Source organism: Hetaerina americana, unplaced genomic scaffold (assembly GCF_022747635.1).
Source record: "Hetaerina americana unplaced genomic scaffold, ioHetAmer1.1.p SCAF_1, whole genome shotgun sequence".
NCBI lineage: Eukaryota > Metazoa > Arthropoda > Insecta > Odonata > Calopterygidae > Hetaerina > Hetaerina americana.
This window is the reverse complement of record NW_027286069.1, coordinates 58,577,461-58,590,673: the sequence shown is the minus strand read 5'-3', so window position 1 is coordinate 58,590,673 and position 13,213 is coordinate 58,577,461. Positions and strand designations below refer to the sequence as shown.

General features: G+C 36.8%; 1 protein-coding gene across 1 annotated transcript in view; it reads left to right on the top strand.

Moving 5' to 3' along the window:
• The window catches only part of LOC139700044 (uncharacterized), a 94,232-nt gene extending 81,326 nt beyond the window's left edge, over positions 1 to 12,906 (top strand). Inside the window, exons 24-26 of the mRNA XM_071598546.1 lie at positions 1,010 to 1,062; positions 8,192 to 8,222; positions 12,677 to 12,906. Coding sequence (XP_071454647.1) covers positions 1,010 to 1,062; positions 8,192 to 8,222; positions 12,677 to 12,708 — 116 coding nt within the window. The 3' untranslated portion in view covers positions 12,709 to 12,906. The remainder of the gene's footprint in view (positions 1 to 1,009; positions 1,063 to 8,191; positions 8,223 to 12,676) is intronic.
• Positions 12,907 to 13,213: the final 307 nt, after the last annotated feature.

The window sequence follows — 13,213 nt, the reverse complement described above, 5'->3', positions numbered from 1 at the left end:
AATATTGGGTAGCAGAGTTTAAATGAGGCTGTACGAGCTGTCAAGACACTTTGCATTGGTCGACCCAATGAGGTGACAACTCCAGGAACGGTGAAGAAAATCCACAAAGTGATATTGAATGATCGTCGACTTAAAGTGCAGGAGCTAGCAGACATAGTAGGCATTTCAAAAAGTGCAGTACATCGCATATTAACTGAAAATTTGGACATGAGAAAGCTGTGTGCAAGATGGGTGCAGCATTTGCTCACACTCGAGCAAAACCAGTGTCGTGAAGATGTTTCAATTGAGTGTTTAGCAAAGTTTCACAGCAACAAAGCAGAACTTTTGAGCCTTTTCATAACCATGGATGAAACATGGGTCCATTACTTCACACCCAAGACAAAAAAACAATCAAAACAGTGGATTCAAAAGCAAGAACCAGCTCCAAAGAAGGTGAAGACCATTTCACCTTCAGGCAAAGTCATGGTGTCAGTTTTTCGGGATGTGCATGAGATTGAATTCATTGACTATCTTGAAAGAGGAGAAGCTATCAACGGCGAGTATTATGCAAACATTGTAACGTTTGAACGAAGAAATCAAGCAAAAGAGGCTGTCTTGGCTAAGAAGAAAGTGGTGTTTCATCAAGACAATGCACCAGCTCACTAATTCATTATTGAAATGGCCAAAATTCATGAATTCAAGTTTAAAATTTCTACCTCATGCACCCTATTTGCCAGATTTAGCCCCCTCGGATCCTTTTCTGTTCGCAAACTTAAAAAAATGGCTCGGTGGTCAAAGATTTTCCAACTGTGAAGAAGTGATGTTGGTAGTTAATGGCTATTTTGAGGAGCAAGACTTCTTATTATAGGAAGGGTATCAAACTTATTGACCATCGCTGGGAAAAGTGCATTGAGCTGAAAGGAAATTAAATTTTAAAATTAATACATTTTTTTCCAAAATTTTTGTGTTTTCATTGTTGGTTCGGGTACTTCTGGGATTACCCTTGTGCACTGTGATGACTGCAACAAAGTGTCCATAGAGCTACCAGGAAGTAGGATCAAGACAAGGGTGAAAGAACACCAGGTATGCTTTAAGGAGAACAGTTCCTAATCCCTCTTCGCCAAACACCTCAGCAATTGTGGCCATAGGAGTGACTACTTCTCGTCATGCTACTTGCAGAAAAGAAAGGACACTGCTTGGATGCACTAGAACAACTAGAGATCATACAGCACACCAATTTAGGAGTAGATATTTTGACAAACGAATTTTTATATCCCTCTCACTCTCCATTATTGCATTTCCCTGTGACCAACCCTATAACACACACCCCCCCCTTTCACCCATTGGCCGACCAGCCCATCACCAACCCACCCTCTATCAGGCCATTTGTGTTCTCTCGTCATCTTGAACCCAATCACCATGCCATTAACTGGTAGATATCTTGTCTTTTGTCCAGCCTTCCTTCCTTTGCTCCTTTCCCTCCCTTCCCCAACCAACCTTTCCTCTCTTTTTCTTTTGGTTTGTTCTCTTCTCTCATCCCCTCTTTCCAAGCATATGTGTATCCAATTGTAATCCATGTATACTTGTGTGATCCAAGATTTCTAGTAGTAGTAGTTTTGAGGGGAGGCGACCGACAGCTAAGGTCATATGCGCCATAGGGGATGGATAGGAAAGGATGAAGGGTGGAGAGAAACCCGGCGTCGGCATTAGCCTACTCTTAACGAAAGGCGCCAAGGGGTCCGCAGTTTAACGTCCCATCCGACGGACGGCGTACTCACTCAAAGTGCCCTCCACAAAGCACCTCAAGTAGGGATCGAGATACCTCTGAAAAATATTCAACACCGCCGGGATTTGAACCCGCGCCCTCATGGTGGGAAGCCAGTACGTTAGCCCCCGCACCATCTCGATCCCCTCCAAGATTTCTAATTTTACCTGAAGATGTTATGCTGTAATGAAACCTAGGTCGTGGAAAAAATCTGGAAAAGTAGTGTTGTCTTTCATCATTACCAATGAATGTTAACAAAAACTATTGAAAAACATTCAAATATAAATTGGTTTGCAAATACTAATTCCTTCATCACTGCCATATTTCGGTATACTGGCCTTGGCTTCTTTGTGTGCTCAATCCAGTGGCCTATTTAAATAGTTAGGACATATAATTCTTTCACTCACAAGGTAGGTTACATGATCACCATAGGACAGACCAAAGTTTCTTCTATCCCTTATATAACCAAAAGCATTACACTCAAAGTGTGTACCAAATTTATAATTGGCCTAGCAATTCTAGGTTCAGAAGTTGCACCAATTCATTATTATTTGATGGTGTACTGTTTAAGGTAGATTTTGGGTGTACACAGACTGCACAGTCATACATTTCTTGGCTTTGTCAGCCTTAGAAGCTTTGCCTCCCCACTGCCAGTCACGGCAAACGGCCCAGCGGGGGGAGTACTGTTGCTGCCAGGAATCGGAATGGAGTTCATACTTTTGTGCATTATAAAGTTTTGGAAAAAAAATTGAGGTGGTTTCTCATTGCCTTCCTCAATAAGTGTTTTTGATATGACATCGTCAGTAGCACAATAGATAACTACAGTAATCAACCCAAAGGTTGGTTTAATAAGTGAGGATATAGCTCGCCTTGTGCTCAGCCCAATGGCTTTTGATATTAAAAGATTAATGTGTTGGGGCCAGTTCCTTTCTCTGTGCCACCTGTGGTTTTCAAGGTAAAATCTTATACAGAAAAAGTCAAGCAGCTTGGGTGAAGCTGTCCAGGCAATAGCCCAGAACTCAACCTCTTGACTAACACCTCCCTCTCAATTGTTTGATATCTGATAAGATTTCATATGGGCTATTTACATAGGGAAACCTGAATAGGGGACAGTTTGTTTGGCATGAAATGAATAGCAGAAATGAAATGCATTCCTAATGTCTGCATGCCACCCTGTTATGTGAAAACACTTAGTAATACGCACTGCCTTTTAGGAAGGCTCAAAATGAAAAATGCTTTTGTGAGCCTCAAGGGTTTAAAGTATATTTTGAAATTGGTCATATTAAAGTTAAACTTAATTTTTGTTTAATTCAAGAGACCAAATGACATCCAAAAAATCAGTCTGCAGTTTTTTAACAATTTCCTACCATTTTGTATATGGACCGTAAAACAGTGATGCCATTTTATCTGCCAATTAAAAAACTAAGCGAGTTGAGCTGGTAATTAACTTTTTGAAAACTTGTAAAAACACGTCTTACCCTATGAATTCAGTAAAACCAACTGAAAATGAATGCCAAATGAGTACAATGTGATTTGTTAACACAGGGCATACGTACATGACTAATAAATTGCTACAACTATTGTTTTCAAGGTATCAAACTACCTTTTTTTGATTGTATCTGCTCTGCTATTGAAAGCCACAAACTTATGTCTTTTTTGACAATGAAGGAAATTAGGATTTGCACTTGGCATTGAAATGATTAATCACCACATGGAACTCATTTTTTTCCATTTTTCTAAATAAAAAAATTTTGTTGCTTCAATCGACTAAGATAATGAAACCATGTGATGGATAAAGCTGAAACTCTAACAACAGTGTTGTGAGAAATGAGACCCTAAAAGCAAACCTTTTCTGATTTTATGAGTATTCCCTTGGATGTTCTAAGGAGTTATTGAACAGCCCACTTTTATAGATGTGCCATATGTTCATCATGGTAAAGCTTCTGTAGATAATAACAGTAAGTACCTTCCAAATGCATGAATAAGTGCCTTGATATTCCTTGCAATGGCTTTGTGACACTGCCAGACATTGATATTTTAAACTTTCAATAAACTAACAACTTCTCCTTACAATGAAAGTTGCATAGTAGCAGATTACTTTCCACAACTGAACAGGGAAACATATGGTCCCAAAAATAGTTTTTTCCGTATTTTTTTGACTTGTGAAACATCCACAAAGAGTTTGTGACTGAGGGACAGTGTGTGGACAGTTAGTTTAACATGGAATTCCTTGGAAGGCTGGAGAAATAGTGCAACTCATTAGGAAGAAGATCTTTGCCTAGTGGAGGCTGCAGTACAACAATGTGCCATCTTACAAAGTCTTCCTCATGACTGAGAAACTGGCCAAGCACAAGGTGGCAACACTGCCTCTGCCACCCTATAGCCTTGATGTGACCCTGCCAGACTTCTGTTTGTTTCGCAAGAACAATTAGGAGCTTGAAAGGCAGCCATATTGAAATGCTGAATAATGTCAAAGAGGGTGTAACAAGGTGCTTGTATTAGGTTCCTATCAATGCCTTCTAGTAAGCATACCAAGCCTGGCAGAGGCACTGGCATCAATGTATCGATGAACTAGGGTGCTACAAGATCTCTTTAAAAATATGAGACTGATCTTTCTGCATTGAAACTGCTTCACAGCTCACTATCAGTGGTGTCTATGAGAAGTAAAACACTGTCTTGCTCATGGCCCTATCTTAACTTTTCTGTGCACAACAGCAATTCTTGTCTGAGCTTGCATGCACTACCTGTAGAAATTCTTATTTTGGTGGCAATAAAGGTGTTGGAGAAGCAGTGCATGTGTGTATTGAATTTTGTTATAACATTAGTGAAGTGCAACTGAAACTTATGTAATGATTCAAGAGGCATTCAACAATGAATCTATGAGTTAGGCACAGTGTTTTCGTTTCTACCTCCAGTCTGGACAAACCTCGACCAACGAAGAACCAAGAAGTGGATGACTATCGACATCAGCAGTGTGAATGATTTGGTGCATGCAAACCATAGGTTAACTGCCAATGAACTTGACATTAGTGTTGGATCATGTTACACCACTTTGGCAGAAATTTTGGGCATGCAGGGCGTGGTGTCCAAATTTTTACCGCAAGTGTTAACAGATGAACAGAGGCAAAAATGTCTTTACATCTACCAGGAACTGCTCGATCATTCAAAGGACGACCAAAACTTCTTAGAAACAATTGTCATAGGCAATGAAACCTGGGTTTATGGTTACGAAATGGAAACCAAAGCCCAGTCTTCGCAATGAAGTGGCTATCTTCCCAGCAACTCAAAAAATCAAAGGTGATGCTGATCATTTTCTTCAATTGGGAAGGGATTATTTATTATGAATATGTATTAAGTATAAATGTTTGGACCTTGTATTTTGAAGAATTTTAGTAATTCATGTTTTGATCTGCTATATTTATTCTTTTTGGGACTGACTTTTGTAGTCTTGCTGTTCACTCAACATACATGGAATGTCATTTTGAATATGATTAACGAATCATGCATTTAAAAACATCTTCTTACTAATATTGAGTGAGGCATTCATTCTATTATCAATTAATGTCTTCATAAGCTGCATTCATTGCATAATTGATAATTTGACATTATGAATAAACGCAAAGTGAATTAAATGGTGAAAGGGATTGGTGAACAGGGGAAGTGAAAATAAGTTAGTTTATTTCTTAGTTACAGCATTAATGAAATTATTAAATCTAGGATTCTTAGCAATATTTGTTGTGATATTTACTTGACATTTTTAGACTAATGGGTAGCAGTAGTTAATAGGGTAGATGATTCACAACTAGGGTCAGTAGAATTTAGTAAACTACCCGAGTCTAACTAGAGGTAGAGCTCAGGAGATTCTTTTAGGGTCCAGAAACTAAGGTACTTGTGGAAAAACTAGTTACTGGATGGGAGAAAGTTTAATCCTAGATTAAGAATGGTAAGGCATTAGAGGCATCCGAGTAGGAAGATTAAATTTTGACAACTGTTTTAGCGGAATATAATTAGGCAATACTTTAATTTGATGCTAAGTTACTGCAGGAAATAATAACCTGATGATTTGGCAGTAGAGGGGGGGGAGGTTTTATTCCTGACTGTACCTTATACACCTTTTTAATGCTAATTCATGTCAATCACTCAGTAATGAAGTTCATTGCAGAAGATCTCAAATCTCCCACCTTAAAACTTGTGTGGCTTTAACTACCAGAGAGTAACTCAATAGTTTGCCAAAAATTAATAATAAAATACATATGTTTTGAGAAATGGCAAAGAATATTGTTTGAGGTGTGAAATATCTAGGTCTTATTTTATTTTAAGTGCATATGTGTCTTTAACATGAAAAGAGATCTTCATAGAAATGTACAATATTTTTGTAGTTAATAAAACAATGTATACCAGTATAGGTCTATAAAAATGAAAAAAATGTGCCATTTATTTTCAAACTTTACAGGAAAAGTTTTAAAGCTGATTGATTGGTTTCTTGGTAAAAACACCTGCGTCGTAACTTTGAAAATAAAAGTTCAGCAATTTCTGCCATATAGCAAGTCTGGCTGGAGGTTAAACTCCGAGAAAATCTAACAAATAGCCAAATGGTGCAAATTAAGATTTAAAATAACTTTCTAAAATAAATGGCAATTGGATGGAATGTATATTTCTAATTTGATATATGAAGAATACACTTAAAATAACAATGATTTAGTTAGATTTGAAATTTCCATTGTAAATATAACCATATTTAGTTTGATTAAGAGTCAATCAATCATCGTTTATTTTTCCCGTAGCAGCAAAGTTGGAAGCAATAAAGATTTTACTACTGCATTGTTATTTACTTGCTGAATATTTAATATTAAAAATGAACCGTAGTGAGTTTCTGAAGCATAAATGTTGCCTTAAAACAATTCATGAATTGTATTCTAGTCGAACAATTTTCAAGTGACTGATTAAAATTTTAGTTCTACATGAACTGTTTTTATTTGATTTTTAGTACCTCTTGCTTGGTTTACCATTATAAAATATGTAGATGTGCATAAAATACGAGGGAGTTTCAAATTTAAACCTTACTTTTTATCTCATAATTTCTTGGATAGAAGAGGCCCATACTTATTCATTTTTGCAACAATTTTAGAGTGTAAAAATCATTTGCCTTTACAAGGATTTGAACCTGGATCCCTTGATGTCCAGCCGAGTTCTTTAGCCAGTTAAGCTACCTAGGAGTCCTCTTAAACTCCAAAATTTTGGGGGCTATAAAGGAACAAGATATTGTGAAGAAACACCATACATATGTCACTGGCATTCGTAGTCGTGCACAAAGCACCACAGTCAACAAGGTTTAAGCCAACTTTAAACACTATGGCGCTTAGCACATGGCTACAAATGCCTGTGGTATTGAATGTACAGTATTTAGTCCCAATATTTTGTCCCATCAAGCCCCCAAAATTTCGGAGTGTAAGAGAATGCCTCGATGGCTTAACTGGCTTAAGCACTCAGTCAGATATCAAGGGATCTGGGTTCAAATCCCAGTCAGTGTGAATAATTTTTACGCTCTGAAATTGTTGAATTGTAATTCACATTTAGTGGATGGCTCAATTAAAAGTCACTGTCATGGAATCTACCCAGTTTTCTTGGAATATTTCATTTTTGCTGTGTAATCTCCATGGAGTGAGTACCAGAGGTAAACGTTTTTCCATGCTTTGGAAGTACATGGATTTAGAGATAATATGGCCTCTGATTTCACACTTGATGTCTTTGACCTGGTCTTGGAGAATCTTTGACGGGAGTAATGTTGTTGAGGAGTACCCTAGTGCACCCAAGCTTTCTGGTATAACAGATGTGCATCACTGTGCTGAACTTTCATTTGTTGAATGAATGATGAATGTAAGAGCAAGTTCCACCCCTTCAAAACTTAAAAGCAAATTACTAAATGGTGTTCCCATCTGGTGTATATTGGAAGTGCCACAATGTTTACAGATGTTCTGCCATGTTTTTACATAATAGCATCATGCTGCCACTGTGCCCCACTCAAAATTATGAGCTTCATTACTGCAAACTTATAAGGACGTTGATGTGGATCTTCAAATGTTTAATATACTTTTAAGGTGGTTTTCATTTGATTCATCCTTGGACATAGCTACCATGTAGGCATAGTTGAATATCCTTAAGTAAGGGTACTAATTATGAAGTTCTAAGGCCCTGTTTCTGTTAAAATGTTCTTTTGCCCATAAAATAATTATGCTTTATTGAAAGTTCAAAACAGTCCTTGATATGACATTGAAGTAAGACATAGGTGACAGACAACAGTATGAGTTTTATTAAAGGTTAAAAAATATGTAATTTACTGCTCTGAGCACAGATTTGTTTTGAAAGTTTACTGTTTAATACATAATGAACATGCTATGAATCCTTGCTAAAGATTTTTTTTAATATAACACTTTTTTCCTTCAATAGATTCCAGCAGCCAACAGAATACAGCTTAATGGTAAGTGTTAATCACGCAGAACACATTTTTAACATGTGGTTACTAACATTTATGGAGTTGATATATCTAATGCAGTTACAAAGAATTATTTTTACTTCACATCATTAGGTGTCCTTGAAAATATATAAACCCATTGGAAATGGGATTGTTTATAAAATTTTGAATAATAATTACGGTACTACCCATTGTGGTGGAAGAAATCCATAAATACAAATTAGTTTTGGAATGCTCATCTGACTGCAACATATGATGAGGTGCTGAAGTGGCTGAGGCGACAATAACATTGTATTCAACAATAAAAATGTATTTTTTGTTGAAAATATATGAATTGCATAGTTTCATTAAAGAAGTATCAATTGTATCCAATATTCATAAATAAGCAATGCAGAGGTACAATCAAGTAGTAATTACTCACATAAATAGTTAAGCACACGTGACATGTCATAGTAAAACATCTTATCTCTAAATGCTTGTCAAAAGTGTATTAAGTGTGTTTTAAGAGTCGGATTTTTACTGTTATATTAAATATATGAATAGGCTAAATTGTTTTAATGTGAGGAGGAATTTTATTGTTAAGGATTGTAATGGTATGGAATTGACTTGGTTTGGTAGAGTGAGTTCATTCCTTCTGCTGTATGTTAACAGATTTGACATGTATTATTGTTCCTGGTTGTTTAGAGGGTTGGGATAAGTTTTAACTAGTATAGCTGCATCTATTATGAGAATTTAATAATGGGTTAGGATTTTGTGTTGAACTAAGTGTTTTGAAGGAGGTTTGGTCATAAATACCTGCGGTAGTGACCAGATTTGAGGTCTTTGACTGTGGTTTGATATATTTATACTATATCTAATTTTGGAGAAGAAATAGGCATAACTAATAAAACTATGTTGGTTTGGTACCATTAGTTAAATGTTCTTCCTAACGAATAAGGCTAGATTGTAGTTTTTTATCTTTGTCATTAATGTGACTGGATCAGTCTAGGTTTTCAGAAATGGGCTAGCCTAAAGCTTTGTTTATTTGCTGTTTACGATGTGAGAGTATTTCTTTTTGGGTTGGGTGGTTTCTGATAAGGGTGAAAAGAAGTAAATGATAATTTAGGTGAGTCCAGTTAACTATATCTAAAATGGCATGGTATTAAATTATTATAAATAATCTACCATTTAAGGTAGGTTTTGGATGGGCATAACCTCCAAATATATATCTTGTCTATCCTAAAAAAGTACAACCCAAAATCCTGCTCTACAATAAGCCCCTCTTCATCTCCGTGTACTTCCCTCCTCCATTCATTCCATCCAACATCCCTATCCTGTTTCTGCCCCTTCCTCATTTTCCTAACATTCTCCCCTCTATCAGTCGTCTACATCCCATTGTCTATCAATATGCTTTGCCTCCATTTTTTCTGTTACCATAGAATTTCTCCCAATAATTCTCTCTTCTCCCCATCATACCTAGTACCTCCTCATTTGTTCCCTTCTGTACACCTAATCTCCTCTATCCTTCATTAAATGAAGATCACAATGTATATTTCCACTGTTCTTTATTTACGTACAATTAGTTTCAATGCTTGGGCATCACTGAAACTAGTTGTTTGTAAATAAAGAACAGTGGAAATATACATTGTGTTCTTCATTTAATGACATGAATTTCCACAAAGTTGAGCCGGGAACAATTGAATACTCCTCCATCCTTCATCACTCTCACATTTCAAAAGCCTCCAATCTATGCTTAATGTCTTGCTTCAATGACCATGTTTCCATGCTGTACATAGCTGTACTCCATATCAAAGTTGAAATGAGGCCTTTCTTAACATTTCTACTCAATGACTCTATCATTAATTCTCTCCTCCTTGTGAAAGCTTCTTTGCCGTGCGCAAATCTTCTTATGTTGTTACTTCTTGGACCATTTTGGTCCAAAATACTCCCAAGATACATAAAATATTTCCACCTGCTCTGGTTTTTGTCCTCCTATTTTAAGATGCAACTTCAACACTCTCTTTCTGGAAAACTGTTTATCCTTTGTCATATTTACAATGTGGGTCGCTGTAGTCCAGTGGGTAGAGCATTGGACGACTGATTAGAGGGTCCGGGGTTCGATTCCCGGGCAAGGCACTTTGGGCACCTGCAGCTCCACCCAAGCTAAAGTGATTTTTCGGGTACCAGGTCTTCCTGGGAAACCATAACCGGCACAGGGAAAGGAACTGGCCCCCCTACCCTGATGTGTGAATTTTCACACGCCGTATAGGGCTTAGTACTGGGTGATCTCTAAATCCTCCGGCTCTCCATCCATCTTTCCTGCTTACTTAGGATTTTCCCAAAAACCCTTTCGACTCCCCTACCATGCCTAGCACTTCCTCGTTTGTTTTTCTTTATGTCTACTTCACGTTCTCCATCCTTCTCCACACAAACATTTCAAAAACCTCCAATCTACACATATCACCCTGCTCCCCTGACCATGTTTCCACACCATACATAACTATACCCCATATCAAAGTTTTGACATTTCTTTTCTTAACATCCTAATGTAATTCTCCTCCTTGTGTCCTTAATGCTTTGGCCATCTTGGTCCAAAATACTTTTCAATGGTATCGGGCTCTAACTTGTGAACATTCATCCTGAGGAATAAGACAAACTTTGTAAATTCACAAAATTTTATTAATACGGTACTACCAGTTTCATCAAATTTGCGACATCTACAGTTACCTAAAGAAGTCACCTATGTGATGAAACCAGTAGTACTTTGAATGATTTTTACACTCTGAAATTGTTGCATTGAAATGCACATTAGCGGATGACTCCGTTAAAAGTTACTGTTGCGGCATCTCCCGCAGTTTCTTTGGAATTTGCCAGTAGTACTGTATTAATAAATTTTTGTGAATTTACAAAGTTTGTCTTATTCCTCCAAAATTCTTCTTAGATAGGTAAAATGCTGCCCCTGCTCTTGTTAATGCTTCCTAGGTTGAAGTTTGGTTTAGCCTTTCTCTTTCTGGTAAACTGCATAACTTTTGTTTTATTTTCATTTATTCTCATCCCATATCTATCGCACTGAATATCCAATGCACTCAGCAATGCTTACAACCCCTTGGCTGACTGACAAACTAAACTTGATCATCCAGAAATAACTAATTTTTTGAATTGTCCAGTGACTTTCATTCTTATCTCCATTTCTTCCCCTGGATTGGCTGGCTCTTGACAACCCTGGCTTAGTCCTTTTACTTAACACTGCCTTTCCAGACTATCCATCTCCCACTCCCACTGGAGCAGACTGAGATACGTATAGGTTGCCAATAAGTCTCTTATCCCTCCAATCTACTCCTATTTTCTGCAAACTTTCATTAGACTTTCCCAACTCACCCTATTAAAGGCCTTTTCACAATCTACGAAATAGGCTACTACATTCTGATTTTATTGTATGTTCCTCTCTCTTAGTGACCTTATTATTGCTGTGGCATTCCTCTCTCATAAATGCTATGAATTAGCCTATGTAAGCTATTCCTCTCACCTTTCCCCCTTAATACTTATCTCGTCATCAAGTTGGCCTGAAACTAAGCTATCCTCATTTATGTCATATTAACTGTCTTACCTTGCTGACCTAATGTTTTTACCATACAACTCTTCTATATATTCCTTCAATTTCTCTTGGATCTTCTCTGGTTCAATTATTATATTTCCTGTCTTATTTCTGATTGATAGCACAGATATTCCCATCTTGCCTCCTGACAGTGTTAAAACCTTCCTACATAGCTCACCAATCCCACCCTTCCTCTGCCAACTTTCCATTCCCTCGCACTCTGTCTTCCACCATGCTTCTTTGCTCTGTTTGTTACCAGTCTTAATTTGTTATTCGAATCTTTATACCTCCTTCTACCTAACTCTGTGTGTACATTTTTCCATGTTCCCCCTTTCATCTGTCTTACTAATCATATTATCCGTAATCCATGGTTTCCTTGTCATTTTCCTATAGTTTCTTTCGTGACTTTCAATAGTCCTTTTTTGAAATATTCCCAGTGCCCACTATTGCATTCCAATCATCCATCAATATAAAATGTTTCCCACCAGGAATAGCCACTATGATGTTCTCTAACTGATTACATAATCCATCGACTGCTTCCTCCCTATGATTTCTTGGTGGCATAGGTACCTGAACTATGACCAAGTTCATTGGTTCTGCCTTTTCCTCTACTAGTAATATTCTATCCATTTCTTACTCTATGTTACCTTTACTTCTTCTAACATTTTAATTCAATATTTATGCAACCACTTGCCTGGCTCTCATCCCCTCTGCTGTATTTTTCTCTGTCCATCTCTTGCTTTATATAGTGTAATTTTCCTGACCTCAGCATGTCCTAACCCAGTGTGTATTTGCTCTGTATTTTTAGTGATTGGCATTTTTAAAATATTAGTTAATAATCATGAAAATCATATTGATTAATGTTCTTCTTTTTTCTTCTTTTAAGCTATCACCGGACTTCTCACTAACTACACATGAGAACCCAGACAAGTTGAACCATTAATTATTCTAGAAAAATGAATGGTATGATATCACCACCTTGAAGATATCTTAAACTACATATATGTTGTGATACTTAAAGTACACAATTTTGTTTGGTGTTGTCACAAGATATGTTAACTGAAGTTTTATGTGTGCACTATTGTGGTTCATGAGAAAATAAATTTTAAGATTTTTTTTCTTAAGATTCTTAATTTTCTTTCTTAAGATTTTTAATTTATACTTGAAATGTGTATACATTTACATGTAGATATCCCTCTTGTTGTCATTTAAGAGTAACTTTTATGTTTGTGTCGTTTAAAGTGATAGCTCCTTAGTTGGTATCTGCGTATAACAAATAACATTATGAATTACTTTTTACTCTGATGTGGAAATAGCTATTATATTATGTTAATGATCTTTTTAATTCAGCTAATGAAAATTCTTCCTCTGCCATTATGCACATCAAGTTGCCATATCTGTCTGACTGGCACAGTTGCTATGT